The sequence below is a fragment of the Triturus cristatus genome, chromosome 5_1 (assembly GCF_964204655.1).
Source record: "Triturus cristatus chromosome 5_1, aTriCri1.1, whole genome shotgun sequence".
Classification (NCBI taxonomy): Eukaryota; Metazoa; Chordata; class Amphibia; order Caudata; family Salamandridae; genus Triturus; species Triturus cristatus.
In genome coordinates, this window is record NC_140587.1 from 82,682,772 (window position 1) to 82,703,706 (window position 20,935).

A 20,935-nucleotide genomic window follows, 5' to 3' on the forward strand; every position below is an offset into this window, starting at 1 on the left:
GGGTTGGGTGGGCAGTGTTCAGCTCAGTGAGGGCTTTGTGGATGGACAGTGCGTAGCTCAGTCCTGTTCTGGGTGGGTGACCAGTGCACACCTCAGTGAGTAGATAGACTGAGGAACTGAGGGCTTGAGCAGTGCACAGCTCAATGGGGGCTGTATGGATGAACAGCGCACAGCTCAGTGGGGGAGGTGTTGTGAGTGGAAAGTACAGAGCTCAGTGGGAAGCTGTGTGTGGGCCATGCTCAACTCAATGCAGCAGGTTCTGTTTGGGGTCTGTGTGTGGGCAATGCGCAGCCTAGTGAGGTTCTGTGTGGGTGGAGGTGTACTGCTCATTGGGAATGTATGTGGAAGAGTGCATGGGTGGACAGTACCCAGCTCAGTGGAGGGCTCTGTAGGTGGGCAGAGCACAGCTCGGTGGAGGACTGCCTGGGTGGATAATGCACAGATCACTGTGGGCTTTGTGTGCAGAGTTTGGTGGGTGAGCAGTATACAGCTCAGTGGGTGAGGTTAAAGGACAGTGCACAGCTCAGTGGGGTCTGTGTAGGTGTGATTATACAGCTACGTCAGGGGCTGTGTGGGTATGTAGTACACCGCTCCGTGGAGGGCTGAGAGGGTGGGCAGTGCCCAGCTCAACGGAGGGCTGTGTGCTGGCCAGTGCACAACTCCATGAAGGTTTGTGTGAATGGATAGTGCAGGGCTCAATGGTGGAAGGTGGGTGGGTAGTGCACAGCTCAGTGAGAAGCTATGAGAGCAGTGCACAGCTCAGTGGGGGTATGTGTGGGTGTGCAGTGCGCAGCTCAGTGAGAAGCTATGAGAGCAGTGCACAACTCAGTGGAGGTATGTGTGGGTGTGCAGTGCGCAGCTCAGTGAGGGGCCGTGTGCAGTGCACAACTGCTTTGAGGGCTCAGAGGACTTTGTGGGTGGGCATTGCACAGCTCAGTGGAGGTCTGTGTGCTAGGGCACTAAGTAGCTCAGCAGGGACCTGTAGGGTCTGTGTTCGTTTGCAGTACACTGATCAGTGCGAGAGGTGGGTGGGAAGTGCACATCTCAGTGTGGGAAATGGGTGGAAGCGCACAGCCCAGTGAGGTTCTATGTTTATGGGAGCGGAGAACTAAGACAGTAAAAGGGAAGGTAGTAAGAGTGTGCAGCTTCAAAAGCCACCTTTTTCTCACTTAGCTTTAGCTGCGCACCGCCTGCACCCCTAAAAATTGCTCCAGGCCTAGAGTTGTTGGTTTCTGTCAGAACGCCTTGTTCCCCCACCCATTCATCCCGTACACTACATATGGCATTGCTCATTGAAAGCGTCTTACAATCTAACCATCATTTCTTTGATGCCGACAGAACAAGGTGGGAGCTGAGAAGCAGAAAATTGAGACTGAGATGGAAAAGCTGCACCAGCGCCTGAGAGATGAAGAGCAGAAAATTGCGTCTGTGATTGAACAACTGCACCAGCTCCTGAGAGATAAAAAGCAGACACTGCACCAGAGACTGGAGGAGATGGAGAAGAGAATTACCAGGGTAGAAAATGCAAATATCTCCAAACTGTCCAATCAAATCACTTCTCTTGATGCCCTGATAACTGACTTAGAGAAGAAATGCGAGGAGCCAGCGTGGGACCTCCTGAAGGTGAGACCCTGCTTGGTAAATACAAGACAATACAGAAGCGCTACATTCAAATGGTGTGTGAGGCGTTGGATGTAAGTGGAGAACATGCATGATCAACAGACAGAGTTAATTTACACGGACCTCACCCACTAAGCTGTACACTCAACAAAATATACTGACAAGTTAAACCAACGGCAAATCCTTCTGCTATGACAGCCCAATGCAATGCACCGACTGATTCAAGTACTTACTGGCACATGCATCAACAATGCCATTTGCGATTCCTTATTAGCGAAAAATAAGGATTCGCTAATAAGGAATAGCAAAAGGCTATGCATGTAGAAATCGCTTAAAAAATAGCGATTTCTAAACATTCCTTAATTGCGACTCGCAAATTGCGAGTTGCAATTAAGGAATACCTCCCCATTCATTTCTATGGGCCTAGAGGCCCATAGGAATGAATGGGAAGACATTCTCAATTTGCGATTCTCAATTAGAGAATCGCAAATTGCTCATGCAATTTCAAGGGTGCCAGGGTGTCAAAAGGACACCCTGTTGCACCCCTGAAATCTGCATATGAGTACATTTTGCACACACACATGCCCCAAGGGCATGTGTGTGTGTAAAATGGAACTTTGAAAAATGCACTTTAGTGCATTTTTCTAAGTTTTTGCAAATTACCATGAAGTTCAACTTCATGGTAATTTGCTCCCCCTATTAGCGAAATCGCTAATTTTTTTACTTTAATGCATTGCATTTAAGGAATCTCAATTTGAGATTCCTTAAATGCAATCGCAATTTAAGTAATCGCAATTTAGAGATTACTTAAATTGAGATTTTTGCATTTGGGATGATCCATCCCAAATGCAAAAATACTGGTCGCAAAGGGGCAGATTCTGAGAATCTACCCGTTTGCGACCGGTTTTTGCTTTGATGCATGTGGGCCTTACTTGTATAGTGGCAGCCCAACACGGTTTAAAGTACATTTGTACTACGTCAAACGATTACTGTGCTGTGTCACGGCTGTATGACGAAACCATGCAAATATATTGCATGCCCTAACAACGGTGGGCCCGATTCACAAAGGTAAAGTTAGACAAAAGTCTAACTTTACGACTTTCGTTATTCACAAAAGGAATTTACTACTCGTAAATGCCCTTTGTGAACACCTAAAGTCAAACTTTACGCCTTTCAGTATTCACAAAGGGCCTTTACATGTAGTAAATGCCTTTTGTGATTACCGAAAGTCATAAAGTTAGACGTTCGTCTCACTTTACCTTTGTGAATCTGGTCCGCAGTCTTTACCTCGACCGCATCTTTACCACACATGCTTTTACCACGCATGCCTTGTTGTAAAGGCATGATTGGTAAAGGCATATGCATGAAAAAAGTAAACCCAGCCCCCACCCTGAGCCCTAAAACTCAGTCCCCAGCCTTGAAAACTAGCCCAACTCCTTCCCTAGAACCTGGCCCCATCCCTAAACAAGCATTGGCATAGCCAATAGGTCTCGCCTGTGGGACCTTATAAGTGTTTAGCCATGCAACAGTTGCATAACTAAATACTTATAAGGTCCCAAAAGCGAGACCTATTGGCTATGCCAAGCGGCCGTGCGGCCGCGAAAGTGAAAGTGATCGCGATCAAACATCAAAGCGGCCGTGTGGCCGGGAAAGTGAAAGTAATCGCGGTAAAGCGTGGCGCGCGCGCCCGCACACATGCACTGTAGCTCTAGGCTGGCCTGGTAGCACTTTTTGGAGCCCTCTCAATAAGTCTCACCAGACCAGCGCATGCGCTGGGTCAGGCGAGACCTAAAAACTACCTCGACCCCAGCCCTAAAAACACCCCAGCCCCGACAAACCAGGTGACGAACAAAGGAATTTCTCGTAGAAGGATCCCGTTGTGAAATATGTTTGCATACTTGGTACAGCTGTTTATCCAAACAGTAATTAAGCTCCAGTGTTCGTGGTCTTAAAGATTTCCTAACCTGAATTACGTTACTCCATTCATTTCATCATTTTTCTTCAAACTGGAACAATTCAGATCGAAGTCCCATTTTTTAGATGGAACGTAATTTAATGACTGAGGCTCAAGTTTGATCAATTCTCGACTGTATTAGGAGCCTCCTGTTTTGAATGAACCCCCCTGGCATAGGAGACAGCGGTGCTTTTCCTGAGTACGGGTTACACCCAGTCCTAGTGTTGCAGCTTGTCTGGATAGACGTTTTCAAACAGAAAGAAGGGGCTTAAAGGTCTTATCCTTGTTTATTTACAGGTGGACATTTAATTCCTTATAAGAGCGTTAGAAGTATTTTGGCGTGGTATACCTTGAGCATGGATACCAGTTGTTCCTCTGGTACATCACCAATTATTTCTAGTGATGCGGGGGTTTTAGCAGCTGTGCCGCCTGATCTCAGGACCGAGAGGCCATAATACATGGCGCATTCAGAATACATCAGTCTGTACTCCATCACCCCTCACTCAGAAATTAACATCTCTGCTGTCTGGTGGGCGCATTATAAATATCACAAACTGTGCTGTGTCATGCAACCCTATTCAGAATATCACAGGCTGTGTGTGTTGGGGGGTGAGATTGTCACCCTGGTGTCTCCTTAGATGAGATACTTGCATGTGTGGTACATTAACGTGAATTGCACAACTAATACCAAACTTCTCCGAGAATTTGAAATTGATTGCGGAAACTGATGTCCTTCTTTTGTTTTGCAGGATGTCAGAAGCACCCTGGACAGGTAAGGCTGGTTTATTGTCCTCCTCTCAGTGTGTAAGGAGCAGGTCTGGCTGCAGTGTGGAAATGTCAGCACTGAACTCACACAGATCCACTCTGCTGACAGAGCAACGCCACCTCATACAATTACTATATGTAGATCACCTCATAGCCACTTTCTTCAAACAGTTCTGAGCTCCCCTAGCTGTTCTCAAAACATCCACAGACTTTAAAAACTATTTTTCATTCTAAGAAACATTGGGTTTTTAAAAAACTACGTTGAAACTCTTCAAACTTCTAGTCCTATGGAAATAGCTCCTGACTCCAAGGAAACTCTTGTGTGTCTACAAAAAGCACCTTTATCCACAGAAACTACCTCAAGTTTTCCACAATTCCAGAGTACTCAAAACCTCCTTCAATACTTTTCTGAACCTGCCTCAACCTTTTAGTAAGGAGCCTGTGCAGAGCCCTAGCAGGCTACAACCCTAGTTTTATGCCCTAGTTTAAGGAACATACATAATGTATTGCTTGTGCCTATATGACTGCAAGTGGCCCCAGTACTTAGAGTTAAATTACCAATAGGAATGAAAGTGGGCCCAATTTGCAAAGTTTTTCTGGGACATTTGCAGCTACATGAAAGCACTAATTTTGAGATAATGATGGATATAGTAGAGAGACTTGTACTACAGTTGTTCAAACTGCGGCCAAGATTTGTGGTTGCTGAGTTACAATATTATAGTGCATTTCTTATTCAGGCTTACCCCCTTCAGGTTTAACTCTCTTTAGTATTATTAATGCCATAAACAAAAGGTCATCTTATGACAGTATCACCATCTCATGTACCCCATGTCATCATCATCATCATCAAAGTCTTTATTCCGGTTTTACAGTACCATAAAAGAGAGGAACACATGAATCTTGGTTGACAATGTTTGGAGTAAAAGGTACTATAAAATGCTCCCTATACAGACTCTTAGGAATATAAAGAGAGGAATATAAATTGACAAATTCTTGACGCAACTATACAAGTACAAAAAGGGACTAGAGCTAAACAAATTTCAATATTTAAATTATTATGCCTATCGGGACAAATCTAAAGTGCTAGTGCACTGATAAATATTGTTTAGATCTCATTTTGCTGATGAGTGCGGCCCGATTACGCAACAACAACCACTTAAAAACCTGTGCCCCAAGTGACCAATAAAAAGGATAAAAAGCTTAAAATAGTAACATAAAAACCAATGATTTGTTTTATTCATGCCAGTCGGGGAAGTAGAGATAGCCCTCCTTCTAATGGCCAAGAACTGGCCCAGAAACGTTGCAGTTGCACAAGCATAGAGAGGTCTCGCATCTGACTTTAAAATGCGTAGGGCGTCTTTGTGGCTGTGTGTCCCAAGTTGTCTAAATACTGGACTTAGCCAATTCCTTCTAGGTCTGGCATAGACAGCACAAGCAAACAAGCATTTGCAATGCAATAGGTCTCGCATTTACGCAAGTTTAAGCTATTGGCATTGTAAATGACAATGCGTTTTATTTATGATTCAAAAACCAAAACATAAATAAAAGGCATTGTTATTTACAATGCCAATAGCTCAAACTCGCGTATATGCGAGACTTGTTGCATTGCAAATGCCTGTTGGCCTTAGTTTCTAATGTGTTTGAGAAGGGATGTGCAAAGCATGCCCTCAGTTTTTTTGACAAAGGCCTACCTTCCCTGTCATGGGATTAGCTGTTCTGGCAGCGGACTCTGCTCTCTGAATCAGTAGTTATAACCAGATCTTTTTATTTGTTCCACATGAGTGAAGGCCTATTGGCCCACTCAAGTAAAGTCCCACTGATATGCACTAACCTAGGTCCCAGCACTACAGTTCTAGTGCATATTTGGATGCACGAATGTATAGGTGTGGCCTGCATGATGCATGTTTATTGTGTGTATGAGTAAAACAGAGTCATGGAATTAAAAGCTTGTGTCCTGATGATCTTCACCAAGTGGAAGTGTGCTTTTTTCCAGACAGTAGAATTGCATTGCTGACGTTCATGAAGCTGTAAGGAGGAGGCAGGTCTCACTTTAGATTGATTTTATTAGGTCCTTTTTGCTGCATTGGGTTTCTGCTTGGTCTCCCTGAATGAATGAATGAACGAATGAACGAATGAATGAATGAATGATTCTTCTATAGCACACAGCTACTCAGAGGTCCTAACATCAGTGAAGTCTGAATAAGAGTGTTTTCAGCTTCTTTTTAAATGTAACTTCCTTGGAGATAGACCTCGAGTAATCAGGCAGCTGATTCTGCATACTTACCGCTCTGACCATGAAGGAAGAGCCTCACCTCCGTTGTCTTCGGAAGTGGGGTACTGCTATAAGCTTAGCATTGCTGAAACACAGGGACTTTATTCAGCTATATTCCTTAATCCATTCATTAAGGTACATAGGCTGAGCTTGGGCGGCTGATGACAAAGGGCAGTCTCCTTAACCCGGACTCAGGGGTGGCAGAAGGGTAGATTTAGGTGTTGAGAGGGAGGGTACCACAGGGGGAGAATTATTAAAGTTCAGTCAATGTTATGCAAAAACAATAAAGGTAGTTAGGCCGCGCATGCAGACCAAAACTTCTCAATAAAGTGTAAAATTGTGTCCATCTATCTCAATCAATCAATCAATCAATCAATCAATCAATGGCATTTGTATAGCGCACTACTCACCCGGAGGGTCTCAAGGCGCTGGGGGGGGGGGGGAAGTTACTGCTCGAACAGCCAGGTCTTGAGTTGCTTCCTGAAGGCGAGATGGTCCTGGGTTGTCCGGAGGTGGATGGGGAGGGAGTTCCATGTCTATCTGAGGTCCGTGGCCGGGAGCCCCAGGTTCCAATGTTGTCCTCTGCTTAACATCCTGTGATTCTGCGCACTTCCCTTAATCTCAAAGTGCCTACGAGAAAATGAATATGTCCTCGTGTAATGTCACTGGAGCTCATTTAAAGCGCTCCAATACCTTTGTGTCGAGTTAACGCTATATACAATTTAAAAAAATCCTCAAACTGCAGGCCCGCTGCATCAATGGAACTTTCTGCATTGTACATTTCACATTTAACATGCCGTTCCCTGGGAAGCCACGAGGGGATGGAACGGGTTAAAAGGGTGGAGAGAAGGAACGTCTGAGACGGGGAGAAGAGGTCAAGAAAAACAAGCCCGGAAGTGGTGCTTGCAAGCGTGCGCAGACTTCACTTTCCAAGCACTGCACTCGTGCTTGTGGCGCGCCCCTGCTCGCTTTCGCAAGGTGGATGCCGCCTGTGAGAAGTTGGCCTGGTATATGCTGTTCACTAGTTATAGTGGCCACCTTGCACCAGTCCAATTCGACTCTTATGGTAGTAGGTTTGAGACAATCTTTTAAAGAAAGCTATCCTAGTGGTAGCAGTGGAGAGCAGCCTTCAGGCTAAGTCTTTAGAGGAATATAAAGCAGCTTGTTTTACCTTATAATATAAATTACTAAATGAAAGGACACCACACAGGTATATATATCAAATATATATGTATTTATTTCTAGACACACTCTACTAATCTCTTTATGAGATTAGAAGTCAGGAACATATGCACAAATCAACGTTTCACAATAAAATAAACACAAATATGGCTGGGGCCCTAGGGGCGTACCAGACCATATACTGAAAAGAGACTTAAGAACAACGACTTGAGAAGGGACAAGGCCTAGGGCCTTCAGAAACACTGGCGCCTCACTAATCCACCCAAGGCAGCTAAGTAAAGGACCCACGGGAGACGCATGCAGTGTGAGAACAGAGCCGCCGATCTCGAATGACTTCAATGGAGCAAGTCGCGGTTGGAATTTTAGAGTTTTAGGATACTTCGGGAGAGTCTACAAGCAAGTCACTTACAGGGTAAGTAGTTCTAGAGCCAACACACACAGGAGCACTGTAGTGCTGGAGTTACCTCACCCAGGGAAGCCGGGTGCATCGGTGTCTTTTGGTGTTGGGTCGCGGCGTCTTTTTAAATGGGAGTCAAAGAAGACTTGCTGCTTGTGAAGACAGAAGAAGTGTCCGGTGGAATCCAAGGCTGGATTCAGAAGAAAGAAGACCTGAAAGCAGAGGGGACAGTGTTCAAAGTCACTTGGCAGTGACCCGGGGCAAGGAAGCTGGATGCCCACAGTCGTCGGATGATTTCAGGTGATCACTGGTGTCTTGACTCTTCAGCCACAAGGTTCAGGAGGCATCGATGATGACCAGGAGCTGGATTCGGCGTGTCCCACAAAGCCTGCAGCTTACTGCGGTGTTGGTGACCAGATTGGAGCCAACAAGCCTCGGTAACGGCAAGTCTTGTGGAAAGTGTAAAAAGTCAGCGGTGCAGACCAGCAAGGTCTGAGAGACACACCCAGTCAGGGCAGGCCTGGAGCAACCAGGGAAGCTCTTTGGAACTGTAGAAAAGTCTTCTGGGGACCCACAGGCCAACCGGCAATGAATTGTGAAGACGCCTCGGGAGGATTCACTCAACAGGGGCCCACGGTCACTCGGGATGGGTAGGCCTCTGATCTTTGGTGGAAATCCTGCTGGAGGCTGGGACCACACATGGTCCAATGCACAAGTTCGTAGAACATCGTGAAGGGGTTGCACTCGAAAATAGTGTACAGTACCCAGGGATTGCGGTTGCTCATCACTCGTGGGGTCCACTTGCCTCAGCTTCACTGGGGACTCACGATGGCCTTGGAGAAGTCAGTCAGGAAATCCTCTTCCTGGGCTGCAGGGACTTCGGACTCTGGCGGGAGCGGGAACGTTTGCGACCGTTGATGAAAACTTTTGGTGCCTGCCAAGCAGGGGAGTCACTCCTTGACTCCAAGGGAGATTCTTTCGTCTTCCAGAGGTAATGGAACGTCGAAGGTCCAGGAATTTTCTTCAGAGCGTCATCCAGGGATATCTACTTTGCAATGGCAAGGGTTCCCTAACTTATACTAGATGAAAGGGAGGGACTAGCTCTATGACCCCTCCTATGGGAGGGTCAGGGGAGTGGGTGGTTACACCCACTTCCCTTTGTCCAGTTTCGCACCAGAGCAGGGGCAGGTAGCCCCTGAGCCAGTTTGAACTGGCATATGCACAGAGGAGCCTACTGCTTCCCCAGTGCAGGACTTCAAAGCACTCTAGGAGTGCACCCACCCAGCCCCAATACACGTAACCCTGTCTGGGAGGTGGTCACACCTCCCTGTGACAGGATACCTATAGTTGGGGCTCCTCCACTGCGAGTTTCGGTCATCAGCAGGAGGGCAGCCCAGTGTCTGTGACTGGTGGCATCCATTTTGTGATGCCAGGGCTCTTCAGGATTCTACCGCATTTCCACAGTAGGTACATGTCTATCCATCTAGAAGTGTGGGATCATACTCCCACACCAGTTACTGGTGTGGCGGTATGATTCCAAAGCGTTTGACACCAAACACGACATGTTATAATGCAGCCATTCCAAAATTAGCATTAACCGCGAGGTTATAATGCACTCAAGAGTATATGGTTTGACCGCATTCACAAACAACTCCAGAGAATAGACTCTGAGAGCTGCAGTGGGGCCCTGCTCAGGCAGAGGCCCCCCTCACATGGAAACCAAGCACCCTGCCCTCAGGATTGATAGGGCCTGCCGTAGGGGTGACTGATAGGTTTAAATGACCCTGGTCGCTTCCCCCATCCGCCACGCAGCCCCCTGTGGGTTGATCCTCCGTTGCCGCTTTTGCCACCTGACTGTTTGCTCCCCTTTTTCACTTCTGTACCCCTGCGCTTGGCACTCTGTGCCACTTTGTTGTTTCATTCTGCGCCCCAGTGTTTTTTGCTTTCTGTACCCCTGTGCCCTGTTGTCCCCCTCCCGCCTTCATTTTCCTGCCGTTTTTTCCCGGTTTTTTCCCCGCCCCTGAGCCCCTGTGGCCCCGCCCCCTTCACCCCCATTGGCCGCCCCGCTCCCACCTCCCAGCTGCTCCTCCCTCCCTCTGCCCTCATATGGAGGCCGAGAAGTGGTGGTAGAGAGCGACCTTTGACCCTGTCACCAAGCAGGTCGCTCCCCCCATCAACCACGCAGCCCCCTGTGGGTTGATCCTCCATTGCCGCTTTTGCCACCTGACTGTTCGCTCCCTTTTTTCACTTCTGTACCCCTGCGCTTGGCACTCTGTGCCACTTTGTTGTTTGATTCTGTGCCCCAGTGTTTTTTGCTTTCTGTACCCCTGTGCCCTGTTGTCCCCCTCCCGCCGTCCTTTTCCCGCCGTTTTCTCCCGGTTTTTCCCCCACCGCTGAGCCCCTGCGGCCCCGCCCCCTTCACCCCCGATGGCCGCCCCGCTCCCACCTCCCAGCTGCTCCTCCCTCCCTCTGCCCTCATATGGAGGCCGCTGGCGCGCCTAAGGCAAGCCCGTCTGCGCCCATCCGTGCCTGGACCGCACCCAGCGCCAGAACCCCTGCACCCCGCACCCCCCGCAATGCCAGACTGCACTACGACGCAAGCACCCTCCATGCACTCAACACCAGGCGAGACCACCCCTGCTACCGGGCTACCCCGAAACGTACCCAGGGGCCTTTCACCTGCCGGAACTGCAGATTCACCAGCATCCAACCCTCCACACCACCAGCCAGAGAACCCAACCACCTCCGCTGCATCCTCCTCAACACCCGCTCGCAAGCACGCCATCGAACTCTGGGACCTCCTAGACTCCACCGCCCCCGACGTCGCCTTTCTGACGGAGACCTGGCTGAACGCCACCTCAGCACCAGACACCGCCATAGCCATCCCACAGGGCTACAAGATCTCCCGCAGAGACCGCACCAACGGAGTGGGAGGAGGAATCGCCATCATCCACAAAGACTCCATCAAAATCTCAACGAATACCGACGAAACCCTCACCACCGCCGAGCACATGCACTTCCAGATCCACACCGACCCCAACACCACCCTCAGAGGAACTCTCATCTACAGACCTCCCGGACCCCGCCCACAGTTCAGTGACACCATCTCCGACCTCATCAGCACCCACGCCCTCGCTTCCACGGACTTCATCCTCCTCGGGGACCTGAACTTCCACCTCGAGAACAACAACGACGCCAACTCCACCACCCTGATCGACAACCTCGCCAACCTCGGACTCAAACAGCTCGTATCGACACCTACTCACGCCGCTGGACACACGCTCGACCCCATCTTCTCCGCAAGCCCCCACGTCTCCTTCAACCACACCACCAAACCACACTGGACCGACCACAGATGCATCCATTTCACCTTCAGAAAACCCACCACACACCACCGCACCCAACAGCTACTGCGCCGCTGCTGGGGCAAGGTCACCGAGGACCAACTGACTACCGCCCTCGCGCTGAGACCACCCACCGACCCCACCGACCCAGACACTGCCGTGACCAACCTCACACAGTGGATCAACAACTGCGCCAACACCCTCGCCCCTCTCAAGACCTCTACAACCAACCACACCAACAAGAAAGCCGGCATGTTCCCCGAGGACCTCCGGATCTCCAAGCACAACTGTCGGAAGCTGGAGAAGAAATGGCTCCACGACCGAACACCAGACAACCACACAGCCCTCAAGAGCGCCACCCGCAGACACCACCAACTCATCAGGACCGCCAAGAAGACCGCCTTCAAGGACCGCCTAGACAACAACGCACACAACACCAAAGAGCTCTTCAGCATCGTGAAAGAGCTCTCCAACCCCAGCTCCAACACCAACGACATCCCACCATCTCAAGACCTATGCGACTCCCTGGCCACCTTCTTCCACCGCAAGATCACCGACATCCACGACAGCTTCAACTCCGACCCACCCGCACCCACCACCGAGTCCACCACCCCTGCGACCACCACTCGCACCAGTCGCCTGACCGTCTGGTCCAGCGTCAGCGACGAAGACACCATCAAAACCATGAACTCCATCCACTCCGGATCCCCGTCAGACCCCTGCCCTCACCACGTCTTCAAAGCCAGCACAACCATTGCGCCCCACCTCCGGAAAACAATCAACTGTTCCTTCGAGACAGCAACCTTCCCAGAAAGCTGGAAGCACGCCGAGATCAACGCCCTTCTGAAGAAGCCCAAGGCGGACCCAAGGACCTCAAGAACTTCCGGCCCATCTCCCTGCTCCCTTTCCCGGCAAAAGTGACCGAGAAGATTGTCAACAAACAGCTGACCCGCTACCTCGAAGTTAACAACATCCTGGACCCTTCCCAATCCGGTTTCCGCAGCAACCACAGCACCGAAACCGCCCACATCGCCGCCACTGACAACATCCGGACCCTGATGGACAAAGGAGAAACAGCCGCCCTCATCCTCCTGGACCTATCAGCAGCCTTTGACACGGTCTGCCACCGCACCCTATCAGCACGCCTCCATGACGCCGGCATCCAAGAGAAGGCCCTGGCCTGGACCACATCCTTCCTCTCCGGCAGAACCCAGAGCATCCGCCTCCCCCCCTTCCGCTCCAAAACCACCTAGATCATCTGCGGCGTCCCACAGGGATCCTCCCTCAGCCTGACGCTGTTCAATATCTACATGGTTCCTCTCGCCCTCGTCGCACGACAACACAACCTCAACATCATCTCCTACGCCGACGACACCCAGCTGATCATATCCCTCACCGAAGATCCCCACACCGCCAAAGCTAACCTCCACAGAGGAATGAAGGCCGTAGCCGACTGGATGAAGGACAGCAGACTGAAGCTGAACTCAGACAAGACGGAGTTCCTCATTCTCGGACCCACCCCATCAGCCTGGGACGACTCTTGGTGGCCCACATCACTAGGCACAGCACCGGAACCCACGGACCAGGCACGCAACCTGGGGGTCATCCTCTACTCCACTCTCTCCATGACCAGGCAAGTCAACGCCGTCTCCGCGTCCTGCTTCAACACCCTCCATATGCTCCACAGGATCTTCAAATGGCTCCCCCTCGACACGAGAAAAAACGTCACTCAGGCCCTCATCACCAACAGACTCGACTACGGGAACGCACTCTACTCAGGAACTACAAACAAGCTCCTGAGACGACTCCAATGCAACCAGAACGCCTCGGCCCGACTCATCCTCGACGTCCCCCGCCGCAGCCACATCACACCCCACCTGAGAGGCCTTCACTGGCTCCCCGTCAACAAAAGGATCACCTTCAAACTCCTCATCCACGCACACGAAGCACTGCACAACACCGGACCCACCTACCTCAACAACTGACTCAGCTACCACACCCTCACCCGAAGCCTCCGCTCAGCCAACCTCGCCCTCGACACAGTCCCCCGCATCCGAAAAACCACCGGCGGCGCAGATCCTTCTCCTACCTCACTGCCAAGACCTGGAACACTCTCCCCCTCATCCTACGACAGACCCAGGACCTGCTGGCCTTCAGAAGACTCCTCAAGACCTGGCTCTTCGACCAGTAGCCACCCCCCCCCCCCAGCGCCTTGACACCCTCTCGGGTATGTAGCGCGCTTTACAAATGCAGTGATTGATTGATTGATTGAAATGTGTGTGCAGGGAGAGATATAGTGAACCTATATCTCAGTGAGGAGTGCTAGCACCACCTCACCCAGGCTGCAGTAGCAGGCCTGTGGTGTCAGATTTAGTCTGCTTCCCAGGAGTGGCATAATACATGCTTCAGCCCCTGGTAGGCTGTGAAGTACCTATGCCCTTGGTACCTAAGGTACCATATACTAGGGGCTCATAAGGTACCACAGCATCCAATCACTAGTGCATCTAATATGCAAAGTTGTTTAGAGAGAACAGAGAGGCTGGGGCCTGATTAGCAGGGTCCCAGCCAGACTATAGCCAGAAACCAGTGTAAAGAAAAAAAAATGGGAGCAACATAAGGTGCAGATCCTACTCTCCTACACCGCCACAAGCACAAGCGTGTGCTTGAAAATTAGCAGAGCGACGGCTAAAGGCCCTCCTATGCAGCCAATGCGCGCTGCGTAGGCGAGACCTAAAAAGACATGGCCTAATGTTTCATGAGGGCATGGGCAGGAGGGACAGCCCTTGGGCTGTGATGTGTTTGTCACCCGAGAATTAGTGAAAGCATTAATGGGTAGACAGCCATGTCTGAACTGGATATACAATTTCCTGTCTGCCGGCACTTTAATAAAATCAAGTTAGCTTTCTAGCCGGCTGATGGATTTTATATCAGTAAAAACATCAGTTAAACAGCCATTACAGATTTTCAGGAAATTCTTCTGTTCTACCCATTCCCAATACTGAGATTTTAATTGATCCCTAGAGTAAATACACCTTCTAGCTCCTAAGGCACGCCTATGCCTGCCCGAATGGTGTTTATGTGTTTAATCCACCCAATGTTATGGTTTTTGTCCAAGGCAGAAACTTCAGTAAAAGCAGCGGCACAGGGGGCCACATCAGGGATAGTGACTATTCTATGCCAAAAGAGCAGTGGGCGTAAGCTCACCTGGTCATTAATAGAGTTGACACCCAAGTCAAGTTTCAAGGGGAGAAGGGGAGTGCTTTGGGGGAGTGATACCGAGCTCCTAAGGAACTTGTATTCCACTGTTGAAAGGGTGTTAACATTTATGGAACTCCACAGTTCTGCCCCGTATAGCACACTACTCACTACCTTGCAGCTATACAACTTGAGTGCGGGGGCTACAGGCTTGGTATAAGAAAGGCAGTGCTCCCGCCACAAGGCCCCAGTTAACTGGGAAAATTTCAGAGATGCCTTCTCTAAGTGTTTCTTCCAAGCCATTCCCTCGGACAACTTGATTCCCAGGTAGTAAAAAGAACGAACATTATCTAGGACCAATTTGCCTTTAAAGGATTTGTGGGGATTTAGCATCATCAACTTGGTTTTATAAGTGTTGATGACCAAACCCCTCATATCTCAAAATGCCTTAATATGATTTAGATGTCTTTGAAGGCCCATGGCGATTTTGGACACCAAAAGGGTGTCGTCAGCAAACAATAATGTAGCTATTTTGTGGTTTTCCAATGTGGGAGCGTCGGCCGGAATGGAAAACAAGAGATCGGCCACCTGGTTTACATATAGGGAAAAGAGGGTGGGGCCAAGACACACCCTTGGCGTAGCCCCTCGCTGGATCTTGAATGGCTCGGTGCTTTGACCCTGGTTTCCCCACCTCACGCAGGCAAAATTATCCTCATGCAGCCTGATAAGTCGTTCTAGGATTTCCAAATGCATTCCCATGTTCCGAACGACTTGCCAAAGTAGATCCCTGGGGACTAGGTCGTAAGCTGTTTTGAGATCTATAAAGGTAAGATATACACTGCCTTTACCCAGCACAACTACCTTCCAATACAGCAGAACCAGGCGAAACGCCTGATTGATGGTGCCGGTCTTCCGTCGAAAGCCCACCTGGAGAGGAGAGAGGATGTCATTTTCATCCATCCAGGTCTGGATTTTAACAAGGAGGGAACGGCAAAAGACCTTCTGGGCACAATCTATCAGGCTAATTGGATTGTAGTTGGTGGGCTTCGACCTGTCCCCTTTCTTAAAAATGGGTATTACTTCTGCCCCCTTCCAGGTGTCCTGAATACTCCCCCCACCAGCATTACCTTTGACCAATTTCATGAAATAGGTTGCCCAGTTATCCCTATCAGCACGAAAGAGGTCACCAGGGATGCCATCGAGACCGGGGGCATTTGCAGGGATAATGGCATCTAGGGAGCACATTATCTCCTCCCTAGTGAATGTAAGGCTACATGTAGGAACACCTATATCGTGGAGCATCTGGGAACTGTCATTGGTAAAACCACTAGAATAGAACTCACTAAAATGTTTATGCCATTCTACGGCAGGAATGTTGTTTGCCAAGGGAGGTGTGCGTTCGAAGTTACTTTTAGACACAAGGTACCAAAACATCCGACTATCAGGATGCCCAATGGCCTCTCCTAGCTCTTCCCATCTCTTCTCATCCCATTCATTTTGGCTTTACCCCATATCATATTTAAGACATTCTCCATTACAATTCTCGTCTACATTTAACAGATCTCTTCAGCTTTGGTACACATAATATTTGTAGGGTAAAGTTTATATTAAAGACAAATCTGACCAAAATAAAAATGAAAACAACATCAAACTTCCAACAAAGCCCCTCTCCACCTCCCTTCCCACCCTCCTCTGGCATTGCTATTGCCTATTGCTATTCTGAGTCTGTCTTGATTCCTTCTTACTAGCTTCAGTATTCATTGTGTTTCTTGGGGCACTCCTGTGTTTGTTATCTGGAGGATCCGGAGATATCTTGGGCATGTAATTTTTATTAAATTCCGCTGACAATAGGGCAAGAAGTGGTTTCCTAATATCTTTAAATGCCTCTTCAGTATTTGTCATTGAGGCATGTATCCGTTCCATCCCCATGGTATACCACATTCTCTGGAGCCAACCTGTGTATGTGGATGTTATTTGTGTTCCCCAGTGTGCCCCTAATGCCAGACCCACGTGTTTACCTTTGCAAGACTTCAATGGGAACATTAAGTGGTTTGGGAGCACCAGGACAGTGTCGGAAGCCGTGGGATCTGTGTGTCAAACCTTAAATCAATTTTGTCTAATATTTTGGCCCAATACGTTGCTATATGTGGGCAATCCAATAATAAATGCAGTAATTTTCTGTCCTCCTCACACCCTCTCAACACGTTGGGCTACAATTTGGATATCCTTTATTGAGACGTACAGGGGTTAAATACCAATAGGTAGCTATTTTAAAGGCTGTTTCTTTGCTGGCTGTGTTCTGTGCTGTGTGCTTAGCCCTTAAGTAAATTTCTCCCCATTCTTTCTTTGATAATTATTTTTCCCAACTTCTCTGACTAGTAGTGGAGTGTATAGGGGCTATCTGTCTTAGCATTTCATAAAGCTCGGAAACCAATTTCTTATCTGAGTTTTTGGTAACCAGACACTTTTCGTATCTGGTCAGTTTTTGACTGACCTTTGGCTGCACATCTTGATGGAGTAACCAGTGCCGTAGTTGCATATAATGGTATCGCTCTGACTCAGATTTTGAGTAATCTTGTTGTAGCGGTGTATATGGGATGATTCCTTCAATGTCAAATAGATGTCCTGCCACTCTACAAAGAGTAGACTGCCATGTTGCAAATGCCCATGTGTCCAACCCTGGTGTAAATTCTCGATTGTCCGTCAGTGGTGCCATCGGAGACGGAAACGACGTTAGCCCCTTCTTGGTAGCCACCCCCTCCCAAACCTCTAGCAGTGGTTTTGTAATAGGTGGCCTCAGGAGACTCGGTGGTCTATCTGCCTTCTTTAAAAAAGGTATTTTCCATAAGGGTAACCCCGCCAATGCCCTTTCCTGGAATATCCAGTGCTTCTCTGATTCTGTTTTATTTCACTCTACGAAGTATCTTAGTTGGTCAGCCCTAAAATAGTCCAGGAGATTAGGGATCCCCAGACCCACCTACCCTGGTTTCAAATAGCTCACATCTCTCGGCATATGTGGCCGACCGCCCGCCCAAACATGGTGAGATATGTCCTTTTGCAGCTTCATGAGCGTTCCCTTAGGCGGAGAGGCCGGTAGCGTCTGAAAGAGGTATAATGCCTTTTGCAAAATTGGCATTTTAACTAGGGGTGGGCGGAATTTGCGTAATCGCGTTATGCAAATCTCCGCGAAACGGTAAAAAATCTCCGCGAACATGCAGAAATTCCGCGAACACGCGGAATTGCTTGCGCGCGATGCTTTTTTCCTGTTCACAGCTGTTGTGTGCTCGGGGAGAAATATCTTGCGAACACGCATTTTGAGAACGCGAACAGGAAAAAATTTCGCGAAGTCGCGGAAAGCAGAATTTTGGGCAATTTTGCGTTCTCCGCGGAACGTGAAATTACCGAAATTCCGCAAATTCCGAGAGCGGAACGGAATTTGCCACCCAGGCCTAATTTTAACGGCAGCTACCCGGCCTAAGAGCGATAGGCGGTGGTGTCTCCAGCTGTTTAGCTCTTTTGTGATCTGCCGGCTTAGCTTGGCATAATTAGGCGTAACCGTTTGTGTTACAGTTAAAGCCAGTTCGATCCCTAGGTATGGACTAGAATCTGCTGCTTTAATACTCAAAGAGTGGTGTGCCTGTGCTACCGAGCCTAGTAATGATCCCGTTACATGGAGAAGCTGTGACTTCCCAACATTAACTCTGAACCCAGAGACCTGCCCAAATGCTTCCATTTCTTCCAAGAAGGCCGGTGGAGATCTACCGGTAGACTCCAGAGAAGCGAGTATTTAATCGGCATATAAACTTATGGTGTGCTGTTCCCCCTCAACTGGGATGCACTTTACCATGGTTCAACATATAGGTCAAATAAGCGTGGTGACAACGGGCACCCTTGCCTGGTGCCCCGTTGGACTGAGAAGGGCTAGGAAGAGAAGCCATTAACCCTGATTGTGGCTGTGGGAGAGCTATAGCATCCCGCTATCCATGAACGGAAGCGTTCACCTATGCCAAAGTGAGTCATGGTGCGCTCGAGGAATACCCAATCTACTCGATCGAAAGACTTTTCGGCATCCACAGTCAGTATTCAAGCGTCCATGCGTGTCTGGTGTGCTTAGTCTATTAGATGTAAACTCCTTTTTGTGTTATCTCCCCTTTGCCGACCCTGGAAGAAACCCGCTTGATCCGGTTCAATAATCACGGGCATCAGGGTACCTAGTCTTAAAGCTACTATGCTTGTGAACAATTTCAAGTCCACATTGGGAAGGGACACCGGGCGGTATGAACCACACACTATTTTATCCTTTCCCGGTTTGGGTAGGACCACAATTGCCACCGACACCATTCCGGGCTATATAGATCCTGGTCCCCCAAAAGAATTAAAAAGTCAGGCTAATCCCGGTGCTAGCATATGACAAAAGGATTTATAAAACCCAGCCGAGAACCCGTCTGGCCCTGGGGATTTAAGTGGTTTAAGTCTTGCAATCGCTCCAATCACTTCTTACAGCCAAATAGGGTCATCTAGCATCTCTGCCTGTTCTTAAGCTATATTTGATGTGTGGGCCCCTTCTAGATATGTCGACATGAGCTTTCGGATCTATTCCCCCCCATATATAGTTCTACGTAGAAGTCCCTGAAAGCACGAGCTATATCTTCGTCCTCAGTGAGATCCTCCCCTTTATTAATTTTAATGGCCGGAATCTTGGTTTGTTGGGTCCGGGTTCTAAGTTTGCTTGCTAACATCCATCCTGTCTTGTCTCCCCCTATATAGTAGGAATATTTTAGCTGTAACGCCGCATATTCAGCCCTGTCAAGGTTTAACCCTGCTAATTGCATCTTCGCTGCCTTAAACTGCCTCCACACCCTCGGTGCTCCTGTCCGTCTATGCACCTGTTCCAGTTCTAGGACTTGCGACAAAAGTTGGTCTCCTTTATTTCTGCTCCTTTTTCTCCCCCCTAACCACTGCCTTCATTGCCTCCCACAGCGTAGCTATAGAGATGTCTGGAGAGGCATTCATCTCTAAATACTCTTTAATGCATTTAGTGAGTTGTTTCTTCGCTGTGTCTTTATGTAATAAGCTATTTCTTAATCTCCACCCCCCTGAGTGTCTCCGCTGTGCAGGTAACTGCAGGGATACAGTCGCCGCATCGTGGTCTGAAAGCGCTGCAGGCTCTATGCTCGTTTCCCTCACTAATTTGTCCAGCTTTGCTGTGCCTAATATGTAATCCAGCCTGGCATATGTCCCATGAGCTTGAGAATAGAACGAATACTGCAAAGCGTGTGGGTATTTAGCCCACCACAGGTCCACCAATCCATTGGATCTAAGCCATCTAATCCCATCTTGTGAGATCTCACCCCCTTGTGTGTAGCCACTCCCTAATCTGTCCTTAGATGCAATTCAATTCCTATTCAAAAAGACTTTATTTCGGTCAAAATGACCTAAAAAGTGAAACACACAGCAAATATTTACGTCTAAAATTGCATTATGCTGTCAGTCATGAAAAGATAAAATAAAAACAATGGTAATTGTACACACATTTTCATATTAGAGCACATTGGAATTTGGGATATAAGATTAAGCAAAGCTTACACAATTAATTTCGAAAAGTGCGTAGTGCAATAAATACATAAATTAGCTAAAAAAACATGTATAAAAAAAGCAAAAGCTCTTGAATTTAAAACTATACATGATATACAAAATAATTAGGGAGTTTACTATACTATCACAATTGCTACACCACAGGGCAGGGCAATCGATGCAACATTTCAAAATCTCAGGTAAACCCTTCTAGTGCACCACATAGAAAACAGGAAACCTGCGACCGAAAATACTATTGGGATGCTAGAATCAGATTTCAATATCCTGAATACTTCGAGACAGCGCCTGTTGCCAAGATTCTTACAAATCAGGACCAACCAACGTCTCCTTGTCTTCTGATAGCCTAGACAGCTAAAAAAAAACATGGAGCTCAGTTTCCTCAGGGTGGTCACATGCCGGGCACTAAATCATTTTTTGGTCTCTCCACTTAGATGTAAGCAGCGAAGTGGAAGCACCCCATATCTGTGTTGTAAATAGAGCTTCCTAGCCGCTGGTGGAATTATGAGATCTATTGCTGGCTCAAAGCAAGGAAAATCTTTTATTTCTAGAAAACCACTATTGAGTTTCCCAGTTCTGGAAAAGGTATGAAGTTGAGTCGGTCTGTACTCTTT

At 48.4% G+C, this 20,935-nt stretch overlaps 1 protein-coding gene across 1 annotated transcript in view; it reads left to right on the forward strand.

Annotated features, from left to right (window-relative positions):
* LOC146830261 (E3 ubiquitin-protein ligase TRIM39-like) overlaps nt 1-20,935 on the forward strand; it is a 352,412-nt gene that overhangs the window by 270,744 nt on the left and 60,733 nt on the right. The window contains exons 3-4 of the mRNA XM_085604456.1: nt 1,339-1,623; nt 4,324-4,346. Of these exons, the coding sequence (XP_085460582.1) occupies nt 1,339-1,623; nt 4,324-4,346 (308 nt within the window). The remainder of the gene's footprint in view (nt 1-1,338; nt 1,624-4,323; nt 4,347-20,935) is intronic.